The sequence below is a fragment of the Salvelinus namaycush genome, chromosome 26 (assembly GCF_016432855.1).
Source record: "Salvelinus namaycush isolate Seneca chromosome 26, SaNama_1.0, whole genome shotgun sequence".
Taxonomy (NCBI): Eukaryota; Metazoa; Chordata; class Actinopteri; order Salmoniformes; family Salmonidae; genus Salvelinus; species Salvelinus namaycush.
In genome coordinates, this window is record NC_052332.1 from 34,261,572 (window position 1) to 34,288,264 (window position 26,693).

General features: G+C 54.8%; 1 protein-coding gene across 1 annotated transcript in view; it reads left to right on the forward strand.

Annotated features, from left to right (window-relative positions):
* The window catches only part of LOC120021107 (CXXC-type zinc finger protein 5-like), a 33,540-nt gene extending 7,427 nt beyond the window's left edge, over positions 1–26,113 (forward strand). Inside the window, exons 2-3 of the mRNA XM_038964748.1 lie at positions 1,903–2,906; positions 24,845–26,113. Coding sequence (XP_038820676.1) covers positions 2,100–2,906; positions 24,845–24,886 — 849 coding nt within the window. The 5' untranslated portion in view covers positions 1,903–2,099 and the 3' untranslated portion in view covers positions 24,887–26,113. The remainder of the gene's footprint in view (positions 1–1,902; positions 2,907–24,844) is intronic.
* Positions 26,114–26,693: the final 580 nt, after the last annotated feature.

A 26,693-nucleotide genomic window follows, 5' to 3' on the forward strand; every position in this document is an offset into this window, starting at 1 on the left:
AGCACATAGCCATGCAATCTCCATAGACAAATATTGGCAGTAGAATGGCCCCATACTGAAGAGCTCAGTGAGTTCCAAGCTGCCTCTGGAAGCAACTTCAGCACAATAACCTTTTGTCGGGAACGTCATGAAATGGGTTTCCATGACGGAGCAGCCGCACACGAGCTTAAGATCACCATGTAAAATGCCAAGCCTTGTCTGGAGTGGTGTAAACCTCTTCATTTGACTCTGGAGCAGTGGAAACACGTTCTTTGGAGTGATGAATCACGCTTCACCATCTGACAGTCCAACGGACAAATCTGGGTTTGGCGGATGCCAGGAGAATGCTACCTGCCCGAATGCATAGTGCCAATTGTAAAGGAATAATGGTCTGGGGTTGTTTTTCATGGTTCGGTCCCTTAGTTCCAGTGAAGGGAAATCTTAACGCTACACCATAGAATTACATTCTAGACAATTCAATGATTTGTCGAGATGTGGAAGAACTTGATTGGCCTGCACAGAGCCCTGACCTCAACCCCATCAAACGCTTTTGGGATGAATTGGAACACCGACTGCGAGCCAGGCCTAATCGCCCAACATCAGTGCCCGATCTCACTAATGATCTTGTGGAAACAAGTCCCCGCAGCAATGTTCCAACATCTAGTGAAAAGCTTTCCTAGAAGAGTGGAGGCTGTTATAGCTCATGATTTTGGCATGAGGTTTTCGACGAGCAGGTGTCCATATACTTTTGGCCATGCAGTGTATCTGTGCATATTTTCTTTTTGAGTACAACATTATTGATTATCATAGGCTATGCCATTACATGTGAATATAGCTAATCGGACAGAAATGTAGGGCATCCACAAGGCATAATGATGATGAATTATATAAATACTACATTACAATCTTCTGTATATGTTTTGTGGTTGGAGGGTTGATGATGTCATCAAGAATGATAACCAACGTACTTACTGTGTTGTAAGTGGTCAACCTGTTTGTTTAAAAAAATATATATCTTTGTGTATGGCTGTTTGTGTGTTTTTTCTTCAAATATCTGATGCATACAAGTTAATATATTATGCAAATTAGGTCAACGCCTAATCAGTTAAATAAATGTTTAACATTTACTTTTAGATTTCTGTGTATTGTTGTGAATTGTTAGATACTATTGCACTGTTGGAGCTAGGAACACAAGCATTTCAACTCCACCCGCAATAACATCTGCTTAATATGATTTGATTTCCGTATATCCTTTCAACCCAAGAGGTGTGACCCTTACCAGCAGATTCACCACCAATAAGACTAAGACAAAGTTTCGGGTTATTAGGAGAGAGTGATGTCAAAATGGGAATTGTTCATGGTCTGAAGTCTTAATTCATGTGAAATGGATTTTAATTTTGTCAGTGTGTAGTGTGTGGGAATGATTGTTTCAAATCCCTTTGATGGAAAGTGTGACCATCCACAGGCCAGCTTCTCTTGGTTTTCTTCTGGGAAACACTATGGCTACATTCAACCTAGCCCTAAAGGGTGGGATTTAGGTTGTACATCGGTCAAATTGGGAGTAGAATACATAGAAGTGCCTTTTCTCTCCTGTCACTGTCATTCAGTATTTTCATGTTTTGCTATATTCTGAATATTCTTATTTGTCTTATTGTGTATTGTAGCTGGGGGGCTTGAGGAACTTTAAGTTGTGTAAGTGGACTCATCTTTCCTGGCTATTAGTGGTTATGAGATGTTTGGGATACATACTATCTAACGGAGCTGCCTCATTGGCTTTTTAGCTGTGTTCAATCTAATAAACAGGTAACATAAAGGAATGGCAGAGTAGCTGTCTTATGTAACGGAGTCTGTTGTTTACTAAGATGCTGTCTAGGTCCAACACTGAGCCTGTTATTGAAGGACCCTTCTCTCTCCCTGTGCCAGTTTGTAGGTTGACAGTGGAAGGATGTGGATGAGGGCTGAAGTTTAGACAGAGCACAAGGGCTCTAAGGCCTGCCTGTGATTGGCTGTCCGATTCGTCCACAGCGGGGAGGCGCCACCTCACCTGGGCTCAGAACAGACTGTGAGAACCTCTCGGCTCCCCCTCCCGCCCGCCCCCCCAGCCCTGCACGTACTGGAACATGTCTAGCGGACGGTCGGATGGAAGCCGAGACCGGACAGCCGAGGCCCTAGAGCGAAGCAGCTGCAGTGAGGATGTCCCTGTCATCGAGCGCAGGAACCGCAGTGGCATCATCAGTGAGCCTCTGAGTAAGAGCCTTAAAAGGTCCCGCACCCTCTCCCAGTACACAGCCGCCTGCCCCACCAACACTAATGGACACACACACCACAATGGAGAGACCAAGAGCCACCCGGCCAAGCCCCAGCCGCCCCCACAGCCCCAGCCCACTGTCTCAGCGCTGGCGGCAGCCAAGCTGGACCGGACCCTGGAGCAAGTCCTGGAAGGACAGAATGGCCTGCTGCACTTTGCCCAGGCTGCGGTGCTGTTAAAGAGGGCTGGGATGGAGCACATGCTGCTGCCGGGGGGCATGGGGATGGGGATGGGGGGTAGCGATTCAATCTCAGGGGCAAACGACTTGGAGGGTGCGTCTGCTGCGGACTCCATTGGCGGTATTGCAGACTTCCCGTACGGTGTGGGAGGCGGCTTCCCGTTCAATCCGGGACTGTTTATCATGACACCGGCCGGCGTGTTCCTGGCCGACAGCGCTCTGCACATGGCCGGCCTGGCCGAGTACCCGGCGCAGAGCGAGCTGGCCTCCGCCATCAACTCCGGCAAAAAGAAGCGGAAACGCTGCGGCATGTGCCAGCCCTGCCGTCGGCGAATTAACTGCGAGACGTGCAGCAGCTGCCGGAACCGCAAAACGGGCCACCAGATCTGCAAGTTCCGCAAATGTGATGAGCTGAAAAAGAAACCATCTGCCACTCTGGAGGTAAGAGTTCAGTGAGGAGACAGAGCTGGAGATGTCACAGAGGGCCACAGAGAGTCACAGAGGAACATAGAGGGACACAGAGGGACACAGGGTGACAGAGGGTCACAAAGAGTCACAAAGAGTCACAGAGGTACACAGAGGGTCACAGAGGGACACAGAAGGTCACATAGGGATACAGAGGGTCACAGAGGGTCACAGAGGGACACAGAAGGTCACAGAGGGACACAGAAGGTCACAGAGGGATACAGAGTGTCTCAGAGGGATACAGAGGGTCACAGAGGGTCACAGAGGGACACAGAGGGTCACAGAGGGACACAGATGGTCACAGAGGGATTCAGAGTGTCACAGAGGGACAAAGAAGGACAGAAGGTCACAGAGGGACACATAGGGTCACAGAGGGATTTAGAGTGTCACAGAGGGACAAAGAGGGACAGAGAAGGTCACAGAGGGACACATAGGGTCACAGAGGGATACAGAGTGTCTCAGAGGGATACAGAGGGTCACAGAGGGACACAGAGGGACACAGAGGGTCACAGAGGGATTCAGAGTGTCACAGAGGGATTCAGAGTGTCACAGAGGGACAAAGAAGAACAGAAGGTCACAGAGGGTCACAGAGGGTCACAGAGGGTCACAGAGGGATTCAGAGTGTCACAGAGGGACAAAGAAGAACAGAAGGTCACAGAGGGTCACAGAGGGTCACAGAGGGTCACAGAGGGACACAGAAGGTCACAGAGGGATACAGAGTGTCTCAGAGGGATACAGAGTGTCTCAGAGGGATTCAGAGGGTCACAGAGGGATTCAGAGTGTCACAGAGGGATACAGAAGGTCACAGATGGATACAGAGTGTCTCAGAGGGATACAGAGGGTCACAGAGGGTCACAGAGGGTCACAGAGGGACACAGAAGGTCACAGAGGGATACAGAGTGTCTCAGAGGGATACAGAGTGTCTCAGAGGGTCACAGAGGGTCACAGAGGGTCACAGAGGGACACAGAAGGTCACAGAGGGATACAGAGTGTCTCAGAGGGATACAGAGTGTCTCAGAGGGATACAGAGTGTCTCAGAGGGACACAGAGGGTCACAGAGGGATTCAGAGTGTCACAGAGGGACAAAGAAGAACAGAAGGTCACAGAGGGTCACAGAGGGTCACAGAGGGTCACAGAGGGACACAGAAGGTCACAGAGGGACACATAGGGTCACAGAGGGATACAGAGTGTCTCAGAGGGATACAGAGGGTCACAGAGGGATTCAGAGTGTCACAGAGGGACAAAGAAGAACAGAAGGTCACAGAGGGACACATAGGGTCACAGAGGGATACAAAGTGTCTCAGAGGGATACAGAGGGTCACAGAGGGTCACAGAGGGACACAGAGGGTCACAGAGGGTCACAGAGGGACACAGAGGGTCACAGAGGGTCACAGAGGGACACAGAGGGTCACAGAGGGATTCAGAGTGTCACAGAGGGACAAAGAAGGACAGAAGGTCACAGAGGGACACATAGGGTCACATAGGGATTCAGAGTGTCACAGAGGGACAAAGAGGGACAGAGAAGGTCACAGAGGGACACAGAGGGATACAGAGTGTCTCAGAGTGACAAAGAAGAACAGAAGGTCACAGAGGGACACATAGGGTCACAGAGGGATTCAGAGTGTCACAGAGGGACAAAGAAGAACAGAAGGTCACAGAGGGATTCAGAGTGTCACAGAGGGACAAAGAAACAGAAGGTCACAGAGGGACACATAGGGTCACAGAGGGATACAGAGGGGTCAGGCAGGATGGGGCATAGGGATGGAAAGAGTGTTTGGAATGTACATTAACCAAACACATAACTAAACTTTATACTTGTATGTATGGAGTGTTGCACTGTTCTGATTTCTTTGCACAGTGTGGATATAGCTCCAAAGTGAAGGGTTAAGTAGAGGGGTGTGGAGGGGCTTTTTGGTAGGGCAGGGCTTTAAGCTGGGCAAGGGAATGACAGGTGGTGGGGAGGGGGAGGAGTAGAAATGCACCATGGGGTCTCTTTAGTCTGTCCTCTGCAGTGCAGCGCATGTCCTGAATGAACATCCCCCTGTCCATACCCATGATACACAGCTCTCATTTTACCCCCTCACAAAACAGATGGAATGACCTTTTTAATTGGGGGTCATTGCGTGTTTAGCAGTTCACACAATTGTGTGTGTGTGTGATTGTGTGCATATGTTGCAAAATGAGTATTGCCTTGTGGGTATGTGCGAGTAGGAACGAGGAGATAGAAAGAGAGAGAGATGTGACAGAGCATGTCTGATGGGCTGTTTAGGATTTTGAGAGTTTGTGTGTTTATAGGTGTGTGTTTGACAGTGTGTGTTTGACAGAGTGTGGCAGTGCGTGATACTGTTTGTGTGTATATGTTTTTCATGGGTAGTATGTGTGTGGTAGAACATACACTACATGACCAAAAGTATGTGGACACCTGCTCGTCAAACCACTCATTCTAAAATCATGAGCATTAATATAGAGTTGGTCCTCCCCCCCTTTGCTGCTACAACAGCCTCCACTCTTCTGGGAAGGTTTCCACTAGACGTTGGAACATTGCTGCGGGGACTTTCTTCCATTCAGCCACAAGAGCATTATAAAGGTCGGGCATTGATGTTGGGCGATTAGGCCTGGCTCGCAGTTAGTGTTCCAATTCATCCCAAAGATGTTTGATGGGTTGAGGTGAGGGCTCTGTGCAGGCCAATCAAGTTCTTGTACACCGATCTCAACAAACCATTTCTGTATGGACCTCACTTTGTGCACAGGGGCATTGTCATGCTGAAACAGGAAAGGGTCTTCCCCAAACTGTTTCCACAATGTTGGAAGCACTGAATCGTCTAGAATGTCATTGTATGCTGTAGCGTTAAGATTTCCCTTCACTGGAACTAAGGGGCCTAGCCCAAAATATGAAAAACAGCCTCAGACCATTATTCCTCCTCCCCCAAACTTTACAGTTGGCACTATGCATTGGGGCAGGTAGTGTTCTCCTGGCATCTGCCAAACCCAGATTAGTCCGTCGGACTGCCAGATGGTGAACCGTGATTTATCACTCCAGCGAATAGGTTTCCACTGCTCCAGAGTCCAATGGCGGCGAGCTTTACACCACTCTAGCCGACGCTTGGCATTGCGCATGGTGATCTTAGGCTTCTGTGTGGCTGCTTGGCCATGGAAACAGTTATTGTGCTGACGTTACTTCCAGAGGCAGTTTGGAACTCGTAGTGAGTAATGGAACTGAGGACAGACGATTTTTACGCACTACGCTCTTCAGCACTCGGCGGTCCCGTTCTGTGAGCTTGTGTGGCCTACCACTTCACGGCTGAGCCGTTGTTGCTCCTAGACGTTTCCACTTCACAATAACAACACTTACAGTTGATGGGGGCAGCTCTAGCAGGGCAGAAATTTGACGAACTGACTTGTTGGAAAGGTGGCATCTGAGCTCTTCAGTAAGGCCATTCTACTTCCAATGTTTGTCTATAGAGATTGCATGGCTGTGTGCTCGATTTTATACACTGGTCAGCAACGGGTGTGGCTGAAATAGCCGAATCCACTAATTTGAAGGGGTGTCCACATACATTTGTATATGTAGTGTAATTGTGTGTGCTTGTGGGTATTTGATGGCTGTGGCAGAATGTGTGTGTGTATGTGTGTGACATGGTCCATCTGGCCATGGGGCTGTCATCTGCAGCACCAGGTGTCATTGTGGCACAGGCGCCCCCCTCTCTCCCTCTCTCTTTCTCCTGTGGCACGCCCGTTTGGCTAAATGGCCTCCAAACTTGTCTTCTGGGTCACCTCAGTAGCACAGGACTCTTTTCCTCTGTAAGGTTCATGTGGCATATTACATTCTGTTTTTAAACCACTTCATTTGACAATTAAAGCCAGTACTGTATAAAGATGTGATAAACACGCTATGACAAAATGACATAACATCCATGACAATATTTTGGTATATTGCCATGGCATGATAGATAGATGTTATCAGGTGATTTATATGACCCTCAATTGTCATGATGACTTTATGCAATAATGAATTACCGTTAATAAGATGAGTGAAGCAATTAATCTCCATTAATTATACAAAGGACGCGACCGTCACATCAAAAATGGTCAGATTCATTTATTGTTGCTTTTTAAGATGTAAATACAAGGTTGATATGATTAAGCTCTGCCGTCTTCTGTCTTTCAGCATCTTGTTCTTCCTGTAAGGATGCAGACATACGTTATATGAGCTATGCTAGTAGACAATGCTGTCCAGATCATGACATGTGTGCTCTCTAACAATGTCCGCATGTTCACAAATTAATTATCACACATTTTAAATTCTTTCTTGTGATAATGACTATTTTGGCCAAAATACAGTCTGTAGAATACATCCTGAATATCCCCTATGGCTGTATGTACTATGCAATGCTACAACAGTCACGTTCATGAGACAGGGGGTGATCAGTTTGTGTAATCTGGTCGTAAAGAGTTACGCTCCAAGCAGACATGCAACAACAGATCAATCAAGGCTTGACCCGCATGTTAGTTGGTTGTGACTTTTGTAATCAAGACAGGATTCCATTTTTAGATGTCAACTCATGGTTTCACTGTCAACATTCCTACCTTACTCTGAAAGGTTTCACTGTCAACATTCCTACCTTACTCTGAAAGGTTTCACTGTCAACATTCCTACCTTACTCTGAAAGGTTTCACTGTCAACATTCCTACCTTACTCTGAAAGGTTTCACTGTCAACATTCCTACCTTACTCTGAAAGGTTTCACTGTCAACATTCCTACCTTACTCTGAAAGGTTTCACTGATGTACTCAGATGCTTGTGAATGTGTGTTGGTAATAGGACTTATTGTATGTTATTGATTGACAGTATGCTGCTGTTCACATGGTAGCAGTGACCACCAGTCTTTCACGGCATCAGATCAACAACAATGACTGCAGCCTTTACTATGAAGTTAATGTCTGCATTTGTTCTCCCAAACCAAAAGAAAGAATCACACAAACTAATCTCAGTTTCTAATTGATCGATGTCACATAGTTTTAGGATTGTACGCAGCTAATGAAATCAGATTGTTTGTCGCTGTTATGTTTTGTCACACACCAACATTATGGCCGTAGCGCGGGACTTTGATGTAATAATCACCTGTTTAGCATTTATGTTTTGGAATAGTTTATCTTCAAATGAACTGTTGACTTCTCCTTCAGATTGGGTAAATGGTGTGCCTCATCTGCACTAGCAGACCAATGCTGTCTAGAGCTGTTCTGTGTTAGGATCAGCCTTGAGCAACAGGTCAAGAGGTCAGAGAAGAGTCTTGCAGAGTCAGTCAGTCAGAGTGATGTCATAACACCAGGTCAAAGGTGAGAATAATGACAGAAGACATATTGTGTGCAATAACACATCTGATATATGCCCATGTATCCTACATTGATCTTACAGATTTGTGTGTTCACGTTTATAATTTATTGGCGCTTGTCTGAGAGGACTGCCATCCATACTGCCGATGGAGGGTGTTCTTTCAGACTCTACAGAAAATAACATTGCTTGTACTATGAATCCATATTTCCCTATCAAGTATTACCACACTGTAAACAGTACAGATTGTGTTATCTAAGTTACTCTGTTTTATGTTCTGTTAACTGTTTCCCAGCATTATGAAATGGTTAAATTGCCCAACCCCCCTCAGCCTTCTTGGTCACTGAGGTTAGGACAGGTTCAGGGGCACCTGGGCAGCACCTGGAACAAAATGGAGGATCATGGTCATTCGATCCGGCTCGTAAGCAGCATACCACAGTCTGTCATCTGCTGTTAGCTTGAGCTGGGGTCTAGAAACAGCCCCAGAGAGTCACATCTCACGTGCACGCAGTCCACTGTCTAACAGGGATGCTAATGGATGGAGATCACTTAGTGCTTATAGTGTGTGAGTGTGTGTTGTGTTGTAAAGATGTGTCATGTGATTCAATAAGTATTTTGATGCTTGGTTCGTTTTAAAACCTCTTCAGACGCCCGAAATCAGGGAAAAAACTGGTTGTTTTTAATCAATGCTTTGATAACATATTTATGATTCCTTTATGACACATTTGTAATTGTTAGTCTGTTTATTGTTAGTGTATATTGTTAGTGTATATTATTTGAAGTTGATGCGGTCCTATGTGGTGTGTGTATCTGAGAATAGAAAGAGAGGCCGGTGGCTCTGTTCTTTGACGATGGTTTCCATGGAAACCTCATGGCAGCCTAAAGATGGCCGTAAAAATAGAGTACGGGGAGGTGGCGTGCCGAGGCCTTAGCGTGCCGGGGCCTCAGCGTGCCGAGGCCTTAGCGTGCCGAGGCGTTAGAGTGCCGAGGCCTTAGCGTGCCGAGGCGTTAGAGTGCCGAGGCCTTAGAGTGCCGAGGCGTTAGAGTGCCGAGGCCTAAGCGTGCCGAGGCCTTAGCGTGCCGAGGCGTTAGAGTGCCGAGGCCTAAGCGTGCCGAGGCCTTAGCGTGCCGAGGCCTTAGAGTGCCGAGGCGTTAGAGTGCCGAGGCCTTAGAGTGCCGAGGCCTTAGAGTGCCGAGGCCTTAGAGTGCCGAGGCGTTAGAGTGCCGAGGCGTTAGCGTGCCGAGGCGTTAGAGTGCCGAGGCCTTAGAGTGCCGAGGCCTTAGAGTGCCGAGGCGTTAGAGTGCCGAGGCCTTAGAGTGCCGAGGCGTTAGAGTGCCGAGGCCTTAGAGTGCCGAGGCGTTAGAGTGCCGAGGCGTTAGCGTGCCGAGGCGTTAGAGTGCCGAGGCGTTAGAGTGCCGAGGCCTTAGCGTGCCGAGGCGTTAGAGTGCCGAGGCCTTAGAGTGCCGAGGCCTTAGAGTGCCGAGGCCTTAGAGTGCCGAGGCCTTAGCGTGCCGAGGCGTTAGAGTGCCGAGGCGTTAGAGTGCCGAGGCGTTAGAGTGCCGAGGCCTTAGAGTGCCGAGGCCTTAGAGTGCCGAGGCCTTAGAGTGCCGAGGCCTTAGAGTGCCGAGGCCTTAGAGTGCCGAGGCCTTAGAGTGCCGAGGCCTTAGAGTGCCGAGGCCTTAGCGTGCCGAGGCGTTAGAGTGCCGAGGCGTTAGAGTGCCGAGGCGTTAGAGTGCCGAGGCCTTAGAGTGCCGAGGCGTTAGAGTGCCGAGGCCTTAGAGTGCCGAGGCCTTAGAGTGCCGAGGCCTTAGAGTGCCGAGGCCTTAGAGTGCCGAGGCCTTAGAGTGCCGAGGCCTTAGAGTGCCGAGGCCTTAGCGTGCCGAGGCCTTAGAGTGCCGAGGCCTTAGCGTGCCGAGGCGTTAGAGTGCCGAGGCGTTAGAGTGCCGAGGCGTTAGAGTGCCGAGGCCTTAGAGTGCCGAGGCCTTAGAGTGCCGAGGCCTTAGAGTGCCGAGGCCTTAGAGTGCCGAGGCCTTAGCGTGCCGAGGCGTTAGAGTGCCGAGGCGTTAGAGTGCCGAGGCGTTAGAGTGCCGAGGCCTTAGAGTGCCGAGGCGTTAGAGTGCCGAGGCGTTAGAGTGCCGAGGCCTTAGAGTGCCGAGGCCTTAGAGTGCCGAGGCCTTAGAGTGCCGAGGCCTTAGCGTGCCGAGGCGTTAGAGTGCCGAGGCGTTAGAGTGCCGAGGCCTTAGAGTGCCGAGGCCTTAGAGTGCCGAGGCCTTAGAGTGCCGAGGCCTTAGCGTGCCGAGGCGTTAGAGTGCCGAGGCGTTAGAGTGCCGAGGCGTTAGAGTGCCGAGGCGTTAGCGTGCCGAGGCGTTAGAGTGCCGAGGCGTTAGAGTGCCGAGGCCTTAGCGTGCCGAGGCGTTAGAGTGCCGAGGCCTTAGAGTGCCGAGGCGTTAGAGTGCCGAGGCCTTAGAGTGCCGAGGCCTTAGAGTGCCGAGGCCTTAGCGTGCCGAGGCGTTAGAGTGCCGAGGCGTTAGAGTGCCGAGGCCTTAGCGTGCCGAGGCGTTAGCGTGCCGAGGCCTTAGAGTGCCGAGGCCTTAGAGTGCCGAGGCGTTAGCGTGCCGAGGCCTTAGAGTGCCGAGGCGTTAGAGTGCCGAGGCGTTAGCGTGCCGAGGCGTTAGAGTGCCGAGGCGTTAGAGTGCCGAGGCCTTAGTGTGCCGAGGCGTTAGAGTGCCGAGGCCTTAGAGTGCCGAGGCGTTAGCGTGCCGAGGCGTTAGCGTGCCGAGGCCTTAGAGTGCCGAGGCGTTAGAGTGCCGAGGCCTTAGAGTGCCGAGGCGTTAGCGTGCCGAGGCGTTAGAGTGCCGAGGCGTTAGAGTGCCGAGGCCTTAGAGTGCCGAGGCGTTAGAGTGCCGAGGCGTTAGCGTGCCGAGGCCTTAGTGTGCCGAGGCCTAAGCGTGCCGAGGCCTTAGCGTGCCGAGGCGTTAGAGTGCCGAGGCCTTAGAGTGCCGAGGCGTTAGAGTGCCGAGGCCTTAGAGTGCCGAGGCCTAAGCGTGCCGAGGCCTTAGCGTGCCGAGGCGTTAGAGTGCCGAGGCCTTAGAGTGCCGAGGCCTTAGAGTGCCGAGGCCTTAGCGTGCAGAGGCGTTAGAGTGCCGAGGCCTTAGCGTGCCGAGGCGTTAGAGTGCCGAGGCCTTAGCGTGCCGAGGCGTTAGAGTGCCGAGGCCTTAGAGTGCCGAGGCGTTAGAGTGCCGAGGCGTTAGAGTGCCGAGGCGTTAGAGTGCCGAGGCCTTAGCGTGCCGAGGCCTTAGCGTGCCGAGGCCTTAGCGTGCCGAGGCGTTAGAGTGCCGAGGCGTTATAGTGCCGAGGCCTTAGAGTGCCGAGGCCTTAGCGTGCCGAGGCCTTAGCGTGCCGAGGCCTTAGCGTGCCGAGGCGTTAGAGTGCCGAGGCCTTAGCGTGCCGAGGCGTTAGAGTGCCGAGGCCTTAGCGTGCCGAGGCCTTAGAGTGCCGAGGCCTTAGCGTGCCGAGGCGTTAGAGTGCCGAGGCCTTAGCGTGCCGAGGCGTTAGAGTGCCGAGGCCTTAGCGTGCCGAGGCCTTAGCGTGCCGAGGCGTTAGAGTGCCGAGGCCTTAGCGTGCCGAGGCGTTAGAGTGCCGAGGCCTTAGCGTGCCGAGGCCTTAGCGTGCCGAGGCGTTAGAGTGCCGAGGCGTTAGAGTGCCGAGGCCTTAGCGTGCCGAGGCCTAAGCGTGCCGAGGCCTTAGTGTGCCGAGGCGTTAGAGTGCCGAGGCCTTAGTGTGCCGAGGCCTTAGTGTGCCGAGGCGTTAGAGTGCCGAGGCGTTAGAGTGCCGAGGCCTTAGCGTGCCGAGGCGTTAGAGTGCCGAGGCCTTAGAGTGCCGAGGCCTTAGCGTGCCGAGGCGTTAGAGTGCCGAGGCCTTAGCGTGCCGAGGCCTTAGAGTGCCGAGGCCTTAGCGTGCCGAGGCGTTAGAGTGCCGAGGCCTTAGCGTGCCGAGGCCTTAGCGTGCCGAGGCGTTAGAGTGCCGAGGCCTTAGCGTGCCGAGGCCTTAGCGTGCCGAGGCCTTAGCGTGCCGAGGCGTTAGAGTGCCGAGGCGTTAGAGTGCCGAGGCGTTAGAGTGCCGAGGCGTTAGAGTGCCGAGGCCTTAGCGTGCCGAGGCGTTAGAGTGCCGAGGCCTTAGAGTGCCGAGGCCTTAGAGTGCCGAGGCGTTAGAGTGCCGAGGCCTTAGAGTGCCGAGGCCTTAGAGTGCCGAGGCCTTAGCGTGCCGAGGCGTTAGAGTGCCGAGGCCTTAGCGTGCCGAGGCCTTAGCGTGCCGAGGCGTTAGAGTGCCGAGGCGTTAGAGTGCCGAGGCCTTAGCGTGCCGAGGCGTTAGCGTGCCGAGGCCTTAGCGTGCCGAGGCCTTAGCGTGCCGAGGCCTTAGCGTGCCGAGGCGTTAGCGTGCCGAGGCCTTAGCGTGCCGAGGCCTTAGCGTGCCGAGGCGTTAGAGTGCCGAGGCCTTAGCGTGCCGAGGCCTTAGCGTGCCGAGGCCTTAGCGTGCCGAGGCGTTAGAGTGCCGAGGCGTTAGCGTGCCGAGGCGTTAGAGTGCCGAGGCCTTAGCGTGCCGAGGCGTTAGAGTGCCGAGGCCTAAGCGCGCCGAGGCCTTAGCGCGCCGAGGCGTTAGAGTGCCGAGGCCTTAGAGTGCCGGGGCCTTAGAGTGCCGAGGCCTTAGCGTGCCGAGGCCTTAGGGTGCCGAGGCGTTAGAGTGCCGAGGCGTTAGAGTGCCGAGGCCTTAGCGTGCCGAGGCCTTAGCGTGCCGAGGCGTTAGAGTGCCGAGGCCTTAGCGTGCCGAGGCCTTAGAGTGCCGAGGCCTTAGAGTGCCGAGGCGTTAGCGTGCCGAGGCCTTAGCGTGCCGAGGCGTTAGAGTGCCGAGGCCTTAGAGTGCCGAGGCCTTAGCGTGCCGAGGCCTTAGCGTGCCGAGGCGTTAGCGTGCCGAGGCCTTAGCGTGCCGAGGCGTTAGAGTGCCGAGGCCTTAGCGTGCCGAGGCCTTAGCGTGCCGAGGCGTTAGAGTGCCGAGGCGTTAGCGTGCCGAGGCGTTAGAGTGCCGAGGCCTTAGCGTGCCGAGGCGTTAGAGTGCCGAGGCCTAAGCGCGCCGAGGCCTTAGCGCGCCGAGGCGTTAGAGTGCCGAGGCCTTAGAGTGCCGAGGCCTTAGAGTGCCGAGGCCTTAGCGTGCCGAGGCCTTAGCGTGCCGAGGCGTTAGAGTGCCGAGGCCTTAGAGTGCCGAGGCCTTAGCGTGCCGAGGCCTTAGAGTGCCGAGGCCTTAGAGTGCCGAGGCGTTAGCGTGCCGAGGCCTTAGCGTGCCGAGGCGTTAGAGTGCCGAGGCCTTAGAGTGCCGAGGCCTTAGAGTGCCGAGGCCTTAGAGTGCCGAGGCCTTAGCGTGCCGAGGCCTTAGAGTGCCGAGGCCTTAGAGTGCCGAGGCGTTAGAGTGCCGAGGCGTTAGCGTGCCGAGGCCTTAGCGTGCCGAGGCGTTAGAGTGCCGAGGCGTTAGAGTGCCGAGGCGTTAGAGTGCCGAGGCCTTAGAGTGCCGAGGCCTTAGAGTGCCGAGGCCTTAGCGTGCCGAGGCCTTAGCGTGCCGAGGCGTTAGAGTGCCGAGGCCTTAGCGTGCCGAGGCGTTAGAGTGCCGAGGCCTTAGCGTGCCGAGGCGTTAGAGTGCCGAGGCCTTAGAGTGCCGAGGCGTTAGAGTGCCGAGGCGTTAGAGTGCCGAGGCCTTAGCGTGCCGAGGCCTTAGCGTGCCGAGGCGTTATAGTGCCGAGGCCTTAGAGTGCCGAGGCCTTAGCGTGCCGAGGCCTTAGCGTGCCGAGGCCTTAGCGTGCCGAGGCCTTAGAGTGCCGAGGCCTTAGCGTGCCGAGGCCTTAGAGTGCCGAGGCCTTAGAGTGCCGAGGCGTTAGCGTGCCGAGGCCTTAGCGTGCCGAGGCGTTAGAGTGCCGAGGCCTTAGAGTGCCGAGGCCTTAGAGTGCCGAGGCCTTAGAGTGCCGAGGCCTTAGCGTGCCGAGGCCTTAGAGTGCCGAGGCGTTAGAGTGCCGAGGCGTTAGCGTGCCGAGGCCTTAGCGTGCCGAGGCGTTAGAGTGCCGAGGCGTTAGAGTGCCGAGGCGTTAGAGTGCCGAGGCCTTAGAGTGCCGAGGCCTTAGAGTGCCGAGGCCTTAGCGTGCCGAGGCCTTAGCGTGCCGAGGCGTTAGAGTGCCGAGGCCTTAGCGTGCCGAGGCGTTAGAGTGCCGAGGCCTTAGCGTGCCGAGGCGTTAGAGTGCCGAGGCCTTAGAGTGCCGAGGCGTTAGAGTGCCGAGGCCTTAGCGTGCCGAGGCCTTAGCGTGCCGAGGCCTTAGCGTGTCGAGGCGTTAGAGTGCCGAGGCGTTATAGTGCCGAGGCCTTAGAGTGCCGAGGCCTTAGCGTGCCGAGGCCTTAGCGTGCCGAGGCCTTAGCGTGCCGAGGCGTTAGAGTGCCGAGGCCTTAGCGTGCCGAGGCCTTAGCGTGCCGAGGCGTTAGAGTGCCGAGGCCTTAGAGTGCCGAGGCCTTAGAGTGCCGAGGCCTTAGAGTGCCGAGGCCTTAGCGTGCCGAGGCCTTAGAGTGCCGAGGCCTTAGAGTGCCGAGGCGTTAGAGTGCCGAGGCGTTAGCGTGCCGAGGCCTTAGCGTGCCGAGGCGTTAGAGTGCCGAGGCGTTAGAGTGCCGAGGCGTTAGAGTGCCGAGGCCTTAGAGTGCCGAGGCCTTAGAGTGCCGAGGCCTTAGCGTGCCGAGGCCTTAGCGTGCCGAGGCGTTAGAGTGCCGAGGCCTTAGCGTGCCGAGGCGTTAGAGTGCCGAGGCCTTAGCGTGCCGAGGCGTTAGAGTGCCGAGGCCTTAGAGTGCCGAGGCGTTAGAGTGCCGAGGCGTTAGAGTGCCGAGGCCTTAGCGTGCCGAGGCCTTAGCGTGCCGAGGCGTTATAGTGCCGAGGCCTTAGAGTGCCGAGGCCTTAGCGTGCCGAGGCCTTAGCGTGCCGAGGCCTTAGCGTGCCGAGGCGTTAGAGTGCCGAGGCCTTAGAGTGCCGAGGCCTTAGCGTGCCGAGGCCTTAGAGTGCCGAGGCCTTAGAGTGCCGAGGCGTTAGCGTGCCGAGGCCTTAGCGTGCCGAGGCGTTAGAGTGCCGAGGCCTTAGAGTGCCGAGGCCTTAGAGTGCCGAGGCCTTAGAGTGCCGAGGCCTTAGCGTGCCGAGGCCTTAGAGTGCCGAGGCGTTAGAGTGCCGAGGCGTTAGCGTGCCGAGGCCTTAGCGTGCCGAGGCGTTAGAGTGCCGAGGCGTTAGAGTGCCGAGGCGTTAGAGTGCCGAGGCCTTAGAGTGCCGAGGCCTTAGAGTGCCGAGGCCTTAGCGTGCCGAGGCCTTAGCGTGCCGAGGCGTTAGAGTGCCGAGGCGTTATAGTGCCGAGGCCTTAGAGTGCCGAGGCCTTAGCGTGCCGAGGCCTTAGCGTGCCGAGGCCTTAGCGTGCCGAGGCGTTAGAGTGCCGAGGCCTTAGCGTGCCGAGGCCTTAGAGTGCCGAGGCCTTAGCGTGCCGAGGCGTTAGAGTGCCGAGGCCTTAGCGTGCCGAGGCGTTAGAGTGCCGAGGCGTTAGAGTGCCGAGGCCTTAGCGTGCCGAGGCGTTAGCGTGCCGAGGCCTTAGCGTGCCGAGGCCTTAGCGTGCCGAGGCGTTAGCGTGCCGAGGCCTTAGCGTGCCGAGGCCTTAGCGTGCCGAGGCCTTAGCGTGCCGAGGCCTTAGAGTGCCGAGGCGTTAGAGTGCCGAGGCGTTAGCGTGCCGAGGCCTTAGCGTGCCGAGGCGTTAGAGTGCCGAGGCGTTAGAGTGCCGAGGCGTTAGAGTGCCGAGGCCTTAGAGTGCCGAGGCCTTAGAGTGCCGAGGCCTTAGCGTGCCGAGGCCTTAGCGTGCCGAGGCGTTAGAGTGCCGAGGCCTTAGCGTGCCGAGGCGTTAGAGTGCCGAGGCCTTAGCGTGCCGAGGCGTTAGAGTGCCGAGGCCTTAGAGTGCCGAGGCGTTAGAGTGCCGAGGCCTTAGCGTGCCGAGGCCTTAGCGTGCCGAGGCCTTAGCGTGCCGAGGCGTTAGAGTGCCGAGGCGTTATAGTGCCGAGGCCTTAGAGTGCCGAGGCCTTAGCGTGCCGAGGCCTTAGCGTGCCGAGGCCTTAGCGTGCCGAGGCGTTAGAGTGCCGAGGCCTTAGCGTGCCGAGGCCTTAGAGTGCCGAGGCCTTAGCGTGCCGAGGCGTTAGAGTGCCGAGGCCTTAGCGTGCCGAGGCGTTAGAGTGCCGAGGCCTTAGCGTGCCGAGGCCTTAGCGTGCCGAGGCGTTAGAGTGCCGAGGCCTTAGCGTGCCGAGGCGTTAGAGTGCCGAGGCCTTAGCGTGCCGAGGCCTTAGCGTGCCGAGGCGTTAGAGTGCCGAGGCGTTAGAGTGCCGAGGCCTTAGCGTGCCGAGGCCTAAGCGTGCCGAGGCCTTAGTGTGCCGAGGCGTTAGAGTGCCGAGGCCTTAGTGTGCCGAGGCCTTAGTGTGCCGAGGCGTTAGAGTGCCGAGGCGTTAGAGTGCCGAGGCCTTAGCGTGCCGAGGCGTTAGAGTGCCGAGGCCTTAGCGTGCCGAGGCGTTAGAGTGCCGAGGCCTTAGCGTGCCGAGGCGTTAGAGTGCCGAGGCCTTAGCGTGCCGAGGCCTTAGCGTGCCGAGGCGTTAGAGTGCCGAGGCGTTAGAGTGCCGAGGCCTTAGCGTGCCGAGGCCTAAGCGTGCCGAGGCCTTAGTGTGCCGAGGCGTTAGAGTGCCGAGGCCTTAGTGTGCCGAGGCCTTAGTGTGCCGAGGCGTTAGAGTGCCGAGGCGTTAGAGTGCCGAGGCCTTAGCGTGCCGAGGCGTTAGAGTGCCGAGGCCTTAGAGTGCCGAGGCCTTAGCGTGCCGAGGCGTTAGAGTGCCGAGGCCTTAGAGTGCCGAGGCCTTAGCGTGCCGAGGCGTTAGAGTGCCGAGGCCTTAGCGTGCCGAGGCCTTAGCGTGCCGAGGCGTTAGAGTGCCGAGGCCTTAGCGTGCCGAGGCCTTAGCGTGCCGAGGCCTTAGCGTGCCGAGGCGTTAGAGTGCCGAGGCGTTAGAGTGCCGAGGCCTTAGCGTGCCGAGGCGTTAGAGTGCCGAGGCCTTAGCGTGCCGAGGCGTTAGAGTGCCGAGGCCTTAGAGTGCCGAGGCCTTAGAGTGCCGAGGCCTTAGAGTGCCGAGGCGTTAGAGTGCCGAGGCCTTAGAGTGCCGAGGCCTTAGAGTGCCGAGGCCTTAGCGTGCCGAGGCGTTAGAGTGCCGAGGCCTTAGCGTGCCGAGGCCTTAGCGTGCCGAGGCGTTAGAGTGCCGAGGCGTTAGAGTGCCGAGGCCTTAGCGTGCCGAGGCGTTAGCGTGCCGAGGCCTTAGCGTGCCGAGGCCTTAGCGTGCCGAGGCGTTAGCGTGCCGAGGCCTTAGCGTGCCGAGGCCTTAGCGTGCCGAGGCCTTAGCGTGCCGAGGCGTTAGCGTGCCGAGGCCTTAGCGTGCCGAGGCCTTAGCGTGCCGAGGCGTTAGAGTGCCGAGGCCTAAGCGCGCCGAGGCCTTAGCGTGCCGAGGCGTTAGAGTGCCGAGGCCTTAGAGTGCCGGGGCCTTAGAGTGCCGAGGCCTTAGCGTGCCGAGGCCTTAGCGTGCCGAGGCGTTAGAGTGCCGAGGCGTTAGAGTGCCGAGGCCTTAGCGTGCCGAGGCCTTAGCGTGCCGAGGCGTTAGAGTGCCGAGGCCTTAGCGTGCCGAGGCCTTAGAGTGCCGAGGCCTTAGAGTGCCGAGGCGTTAGCGTGCCGAGGCCTTAGCGTGCCGAGGCGTTAGAGTGCCGAGGCCTTAGAGTGCCGAGGCCTTAGAGTGCCGAGGCCTTAGAGTGCCGAGGCCTTAGCGTGCCGAGGCGTTAGCGTGCCGAGGCCTTAGCGTGCCGAGGCGTTAGAGTGCCGAGACCTTAGCGTGCCGAGGCCTTAGCGTGCCGAGGCGTTAGTGTGCCGAGGCGTTAGCGTGCCGAGGCGTTAGAGTGCCGAGGCCTTAGCGTGCCGAGGCGTTAGAGTGCCGAGGCCTAAGCGCGCCGAGGCCTTAGCGCGCCGAGGCGTTAGAGTGCCGAGGCCTTAGAGTGCCGAGGCCTTAGAGTGCCGAGGCCTTAGCGTGCCGAGGCCTTAGCGTGCCGAGGCGTTAGAGTGCCGAGGCCTTAGAGTGCCGAGGCCTTAGCGTGCCGAGGCCTTAGAGTGCCGAGGCCTTAGAGTGCCGAGGCGTTAGCGTGCCGAGGCCTTAGCGTGCCGAGGCGTTAGAGTGCCGAGGCCTTAGCGTGCCGAGGCGTTAGAGTGCCGAGGCCTAAGCGCGCCGAGGCCTTAGCGCGCCGAGGCGTTAGAGTGCCGAGGCCTTAGAGTGCCGAGGCCTTAGAGTGCCGAGGCCTTAGCGTGCCGAGGCCTTAGCGTGCCGAGGCGTTAGAGTGCCGAGGCCTTAGAGTGCCGAGGCCTTAGCGTGCCGAGGCCTTAGAGTGCCGAGGCCTTAGAGTGCCGAGGCGTTAGCGTGCCGAGGCCTTAGCGTGCCGAGGCGTTAGAGTGCCGAGGCCTTAGAGTGCCGAGGCCTTAGAGTGCCGAGGCCTTAGAGTGCCGAGGCCTTAGCGTGCCGAGGCCTTAGAGTGCCGAGGCCTTAGAGTGCCGAGGCGTTAGAGTGCCGAGGCGTTAGCGTGCCGAGGCCTTAGCGTGCCGAGGCGTTAGAGTGCCGAGGCGTTAGAGTGCCGAGGCGTTAGAGTGCCGAGGCCTTAGAGTGCCGAGGCCTTAGAGTGCCGAGGCCTTAGCGTGCCGAGGCCTTAGCGTGCCGAGGCGTTAGAGTGCCGAGGCCTTAGCGTGCCGAGGCGTTAGAGTGCCGAGGCGTTAGCGTGCCGAGGCCTTAGCGTGCCGAGGCGTTAGAGTGCCGAGGCGTTAGCGTGCCGAGGCCTTAGAGTGCCGAGGCCTTAGCGTGCCGAGGCCTTAGAGTGCCGAGGCGTTAGAGTGCCGAGGCCTTAGAGTGCCGAGGCGTTAGAGTGCCGAGGCGTTAGAGTGCCGAGGCCTTAGCGTGCCGAGGCGTTAGAGTGCCGAGGCGTTAGAGTGCCGAGGCGTTAGAGTGCCGAGGCCTTAGCGTGCCGAGGCGTTAGAGTGCCGAGGCGTTAGCGTGCCGAGGCCTTAGCGTGCCGAGGCGTTAGAGTGCCGAGGCCTTAGAGTGCCGAGGCCTTAGCGTGCCGAGGCGTTAGAGTGCCGAGGCCTTAGCGTGCCGAGGCGTTAGAGTGCCGAGGCCTTAGAGTGCCGAGGCCTTAGAGTGCCGAGGCCTTAGAGTGCCGAGGCGTTAGAGTGCCGAGGCCTTAGAGTGCCGAGGCCTTAGAGTGCCGAGGCCTTAGCGTGCCGAGGCGTTAGAGTGCCGAGGCCTTAGCGTGCCGAGGCCTTAGCGTGCCGAGGCGTTAGAGTGCCGAGGCGTTAGAGTGCCGAGGCCTTAGCGTGCCGAGGCGTTAGCGTGCCGAGGCCTTAGCGTGCCGAGGCCTTAGCGTGCCGAGGCCTTAGCGTGCCGAGGCGTTAGCGTGCCGAGGCCTTAGCGTGCCGAGGCCTTAGCGTGCCGAGGCGTTAGAGTGCCGAGGCCTAAGCGCGCCGAGGCCTTAGCGTGCCGAGGCGTTAGAGTGCCGAGGCCTTAGAGTGCCGGGGCCTTAGAGTGCCGAGGCCTTAGCGTGCCGAGGCCTTAGCGTGCCGAGGCGTTAGAGTGCCGAGGCGTTAGAGTGCCGAGGCCTTAGCGTGCCGAGGCCTTAGCGTGCCGAGGCGTTAGAGTGCCGAGGCCTTAGCGTGCCGAGGCCTTAGAATGCCGAGGCCTTAGAGTGCCGAGGCGTTAGCGTGCCGAGGCCTTAGCGTGCCGAGGCGTTAGAGTGCCGAGGCCTTAGAGTGCCGAGGCCTTAGAGTGCCGAGGCCTTAGAGTGCCGAGGCCTTAGCGTGCCGAGGCGTTAGCGTGCCGAGGCCTTAGCGTGCCGAGGCGTTAGAGTGCCGAGGCCTTAGCGTGCCGAGGCCTTAGCGTGCCGAGGCGTTAGAGTGCCGAGGCGTTAGCGTGCCGAGGCGTTAGAGTGCCGAGGCCTTAGCGTGCCGAGGCGTTAGAGTGCCGAGGCCTAAGCGCGCCGAGGCCTTAGCGCGCCGAGGCGTTAGAGTGCCGAGGCCTTAGAGTGCCGAGGCCTTAGAGTGCCGAGGCCTTAGCGTGCCGAGGCCTTAGCGTGCCGAGGCGTTAGAGTGCCGAGGCCTTAGAGTGCCGAGGCCTTAGCGTGCCGAGGCCTTAGAGTGCCGAGGCGTTAGAGTGCCGAGGCGTTAGAGTGCCGAGGCCTTAGCGTGCCGAGGCGTTAGAGTGCCGAGGCGTTAGCGTGCCGAGGCCTTAGAGTGCCGAGGCGTTAGAGTGCCGAGGCCTTAGAGTGCCGAGGCCTTAGAGTGCCGAGGCGTTAGAGTGCCGAGGCGTTAGAGTGCCGAGGCGTTAGCGTGCCGAGGCGTTAGAGTGCCGAGGCGTTAGAGTGCCGAGGCCTTAGCGTGCCGAGGCCTTAGAGTGCCGAGGCGTTAGAGTGCCGAGGCCTTAGAGTGCCGAGGCGTTAGAGTGCCGAGGCGTTAGAGTGCCGAGGCGTTAGAGTGCCGAGGCCTTAGCGTGCCGAGGCGTTAGAGTGCCGAGGCGTTAGAGTGCCGAGGCCTTAGAGTGCCGAGGCCTTAGCGTGCCGAGGCGTTAGAGTGCCGAGGCGTTAGAGTGCCGAGGCCTAAGCGTGCCGAGGCGTTAGAGTGCCGAGGCGTTAGCGTGCCGAGGCCTTAGAGTGCCGAGGCGTTAGAGTGCCGAGGCGTTAGAGTGCCGAGGCCTAAGCGTGCCGAGGCGTTAGAGTGCCGAGGCGTTAGCGTGCCGAGGCCTTAGAGTGCCGAGGCGTTAGAGTGCCGAGGCGTTAGAGTGCCGAGGCCTTAGCGTGCCGAGGCGTTAGAGTGCCGAGGCGTTAGAGTGCCGAGGCCTAAGCGTGCCGAGGCGTTAGAGTGCCGAGGCGTTAGCGTGCCGAGGCCTTAGCGTGCCGAGGCGTTAGAGTGCCGAGGCGTTAGAGTGCCGAGGCCTAAGCGTGCCGAGGCGTTAGAGTGCCGAGGCGTTAGAGTGCCGAGGCCTAAGCGTGCCGAGGCGTTAGAGTGCCGAGGCGTTAGAGTGCCGAGGCCTTAGAGTGCCGAGGCGTTAGAGTGCCGAGGCGTTAGAGTGCCGAGGCCTTAGCGTGCCGAGGCGTTAGAGTGCCGAGGCGTTAGCGTGCCGAGGCCTTAGCGTGCCGAGGCGTTAGAGTGCCGAGGCCTTAGCGTGCCGAGGCCTTAGCGTGCCGAGGCGTTAGAGTGCCGAGGCCTTAGCGTGCCGAGGCGTTAGAGTGCCGAGGCCTTAGCGTATCGAGGCCTTAGCGTGCCGAGGCGTTAGAGTGCCGAGGCGTTAGAGTGCCGAGGCCTTAGCGTGCCGAGGCGTTAGAGTGCTGAGGCCTTAGCGTGCCGAGGCCTTAGCAATGCCGAGGCCTTAGCAATGCCGAGGCCTTAGCGAGTCGAGGCCTTTGCCACTTCACACCTCGCTGGCTGGAGATGTCTGGATTTATTTTTGGAACGCTACGTTTGAAGGGAAATAAATAAAGCCCACGAGATACACTTCCTTTCTGCTACATGTCTGAGTTTTCACCACTAGTCTCAGTCTCACGGTTGGTGTTTGCTCTGTCGGTGAGAGAGAGAAGTATAGGTTTTATGTCAACTTGAGTTTATATTTGTTTGGTTATGTGTTTCTTTTAATGCTAGTGTGTTTCTGTACTCTGGTCTGCCTTGGTTTGGTTTGGTTTTGTGGATATGTGTTAGTTTATTTGTTAAAACCTGTTCTGTCTGTTCTGTCTTTCTGTCTGTTCTGTCTTGTCTGTTCTGTCTGTTCTGTATGTCTGTTCTGTCTGATCTGTCTGTTCTGTATGTCTGTTCTGTCTGTCTGTCTGTTCTTTCTGTCCGTCCTTTCTGTCTGTTCCGTCTGTCTGTTCTGTCTGTCTGTCTGTCTGTGTTGAGGCATCATGGTGAGAGGACAGATCCAGCCGACCCACTACAGGTATTAAATGTGTGGTGACATGACATGGCCAGTTTGATGCATGCAGACACTGAGCCAGAGAGCTTTCACTGAGTGTTGTTACCCCCTCACACAGACATGCAGACTGACACAGACACACACAGGCATGCAGACTGACACAGAGACACACAGGCATGCAGACTGACACAGAGACACACAGGCATGCAGACTGACACAGAGACACACAGGCATGCAGACTGACACAGACACACACAGGCATGCAGACTGACACAGAGACACACAGGCATGCAGACTGACACAGAGACACACAGGCATGCAGACTGACACAGAGACACACAGGCATGCAGACTGACGCAGAGACACATAGGCATGCAGACTGACACAGAGACATACTGATCAGTAGGCATGTTGCCAGGCAGACACAGAAACTAGTAGGAGTAGGACAGACAAGTACAGTCAGACAGACATACAGAAATACAGACACAGAAATACAGACACAGACATACAGACACAGACAGACAGACAGCAGTGGAGTTATTAACTCTCTTAGCCAACCTATGAGATGGGAGGGGAGACTTGACATCACAGTCACAGGTGAAAGGGTTCTTGTTACCAGTGGACCTGGGGCTGTCCAATGGGAAGTGATTGATGGGAGTATTTAGCCTAATGCTCTGCTCTAAAGAGAATGTTCCCCTATGGGCTGGTCCTGGATCAGCTGTCCCTAACAGAGTCACACTATGTCAGAACAAATAAGATAGCAAATTAGATACTGGAGCCACATTTCAGAGTACGAAATGTTCTGCTAACCATGCTAGAGCAAGGCTAGCAGGCCCCTGGGTTGGGGAAGTGTAGGCTAAATGCAACGTCTATTGAGGAACGTAACAGCAACATATTCATAGTAAAATCAATAAACAGAGATTGAGATGGTGGACATTGAAATGGATGCCTGGAAAGGATCGTGACCTTGGGAGCCCCTTCCCCTTTAGCCAGACGTGACAAACAATCATGTTTATGCAGAATGGAGGTCACAGGTGTTGGCTCAGATTGTTTTTCCTTTAATAAGTCACTGGTGAGTTCACAATGAAAAAGGTATTGAGCTTAGCGTCTAGGTGCCTGAGTGTCATAGGTGAAAGGTCATTAGTGAGGTGCTTATGGCCCTTGCACCACCTTGACCTCCTTGCTTTTTTAGTGTTGTGAATATTCCAAATTGAAAATGATATGACAGAAGAGAAAAGTTGATTATGTTAAATACTATTTTATTTCTCTCCTTGTCCTCCCCTTCTCTCTTTCTGTCCTCCTCCTCTCTCTTTCTTTCCACCCCCTCTCTCTTTCTTGTGTCTCTCTTTCTCTCCTCCCCCTTACTCTTTCTCTCTTCCTCCTCGCCCTCTCTCTTTCTATACCCTGATGAAGACAGCTTGAGTGTCGAAATGTAGGTTATAAAATGATTGTATCTGAGGTCCTAGAGTGTGCGACTCTCCTTTTCTTTTTCAAATACTATTTTCCCCGTATTCTGAATTGTTTTGTGTAGTCTGTGATTTATTTTAAGTTACTACATTGACATCGACTGATAAAACACAAAGCTAGCTGTAGCATCAGCTTTGTGGTTTATCAGTGTGATAAGTATATTGTTCTTGTGCTATTTTATGTATTTCCGTGTATGTAAGTGTGTGTGAGGAAGTGAGTGTGTGTGTGGGTGTGTGAGTGTTTTTCGAGCTGCCCCTGACTGGCTCCAGGCAGTGCTAGCTAACATGTGAGATTCTGTGCCGCAGTAGAGTTGTGCTTCTCAGAACGCCAGCCGTGCTGCAGCTCCGAGGGCTGAGCCGAGCTTGAGCCCCAGCGTCCTCTATCTTATGACTGGCAGGCGACCACTCAACCCCTGCAGCTGCATTGCTTTGGTGCCTGCCCTGCCTAGTGCAATGCAATCAGAGCTAGAGATCCCACTCTGAGAGAAGAGTGAGGGAGGAACAGAGAGAGCAGTGTCACCAGTGAGAGCGCTGTGGTGTCATGGGAGATGGACGTGACTGCGTGGTGACTAAATAATAAATGTGCCATATCAGGTTTCGTATGGAGCCAGGGCCATGGCTGTTGACGGCCAGAGCGAGGGGTACGGGATGGCGGGGGATATGTCTGTGTGGGATGCAGTGATTTCCATGATAGTGCTTGCAGGCCAGAGAGAGAGAGAGAGAGAGAGAGAGACAGAGAGAGAGAGAGAGACAGGGAGAGAGAGAGAGAGAGAGAGAGAGAGAGAGAGAGAGAGAGAGAGAGAGGAGGAGTGGGCAGGGAGGGAGGGTGATGGTGTCTGTTAATGTGTTTGATGTGGAGATTTGATGAGCATGTTGTTGTCTGAATCTATTCAATAATTAGACTGGGGGAGAAAAATGTCCAGAGAGAGAGGAGAGAGAGAGAAACTGCAGACGTTGCAGTTTAGAATGGGTCTAGGGATGTGTTATCTTCTCCAAGCTGCGTCCACTAACCCTCTCCTTCTCTCTTCTCTCTCTTCGTCTTTTTTTTTCTCTAAGAAGGTGATGCTTCCTACAGGAGCAGCATTCCGGTGGTTCCAGTAAGACTCTGACCCTCCTCCACTCTAACCCCTACCTACACAAACCCAAAGCTCTGCGATCAAGTGCAATGCCAACTCTCGCTTCGATTGTATCGGGCATGGACACAGGCTGACAAGAAAACAAACAAACATCAAATAAAAAGATGTTTAAAAAATTATGAAACAGGAATGATACAAAATAATCAACTGAGTAATGGATGCACCTAATTATTCCTTGAACCAAAAATTAAATATAAAGAAAATAATCTATGGCAACTTTCATTCATTCCCTTTTCTATGTTCCCATTTTGGTACATTTTGTCCTGTTTCCAGCAGGTCTTTTCTGTCTCAGACATGGAACTGTTCATTGCCAAACAGAAATGACTGACTGAGTGTTGGACAATCAACACATGTCTGTGTTTGGTGTTAATGTTGTTCACGTGTGGAAAGATACAGTACTTGTGTAGAGAATGTACATTTATGGCTATATTTTAAAACTAGTGGCTAATGGCAGGCACTATTGTAATTTAGCACCATTGTTCTTATCTAAACCCTTGTCTATTTTATGATTTATATTGTTGCAAGAATATAGTTTGAAACGGATCAATGGTTGTCTTTTAAAAGAAAAAGGAAATGTTTCAAAATGTAAAAATCCATATTTCTGATTCAAATGAAAAAGCAACTCTCATCCTATGGGGCAGAAGTCTAGGGGACTCTTTAGCAGGAGGATGCTAACCTCCAGAGAACTCACTGGAATCTCCCCAACCAACCAACCAACCAACCAACCAACCAACCAACCAACCAACCAACCAACCAACCAACCAACCAACCAACCAACCAACCAACCAACCAACCGTGTTTTCCTCACCTGTATTTCCAAGCTTTTTATTTAGTGAAACTGGCAGCCTTACGTTCCTGTGGCCCTAGCGACTGTGTCTGGCATGAGGAGGACAGAGGGCGACATCACTAGGAGGCACTTGTTCTGAGTCTACCCATTTGAACGCACTGAAACATGAATTTATTTGTACTTTTTATTTGTTAATTTTTTAAAATTATGTTGCTGGTAGCTACATCTTTTAAAAACAACAGCGATGTTTGTATTCATTTAGAAAATTGGACTGGTTTTGTGAATAAAAACGAATGCATGTATTTGTGTAAACATTTACAGTTCTGATGTTTGTCTACTTGTCTTTGCATGTTTTTTCCCCCTAAAACAGCGGGTGAAGTATGAAAATGTCCGGTAAATCTTTCAAATTTGTTCCCTTTTCATATCATTGGATGCTATAATTCAAAAAAAATATTGGGCGAGAAATACAAATCATTAAAGCAGAAGGAGGAAATGGTGTGTTTCATTCAGATGTTTCCTGTTGCTCTAGCATAGATACCCAATACAAACAACAGTGGTAGTGACAGGGTAGGAACCAAAGTTTTGGTGAGTAGGGCAGGGGGCCCTAATTAGTGTTCCTCATGCAAGAGTGTGGTACTTGAAGGTTCTATGTAGAGATAGTGTGGAGCTGTTGTACTTGAAGGTTCTATGTAGAGATAGTGTGGAGTTGTTGTACTTGAAGGTTCTATGTAGAGATAGTGTGGAGTTGTTGTACTTGAAGGTTCTATGTAGAGATAGTGTGGAGTTGTTGTACTTGAAGGTTCTATGTAGAGATAGTGTGGAGTTGTTGTACTTGAAGGTTCTATGTAGAGATAGTGTGGAGTTGTTGCAATGGGTAGATTGATGTACAGGTAACTGCCAGAGTAAAGGATACACCAACATAAAGTGTCTTAATTGGGCGTTGGGCCAGAACAGCTTCAGTGCACCTTGGCATAGTAGAGTCTAC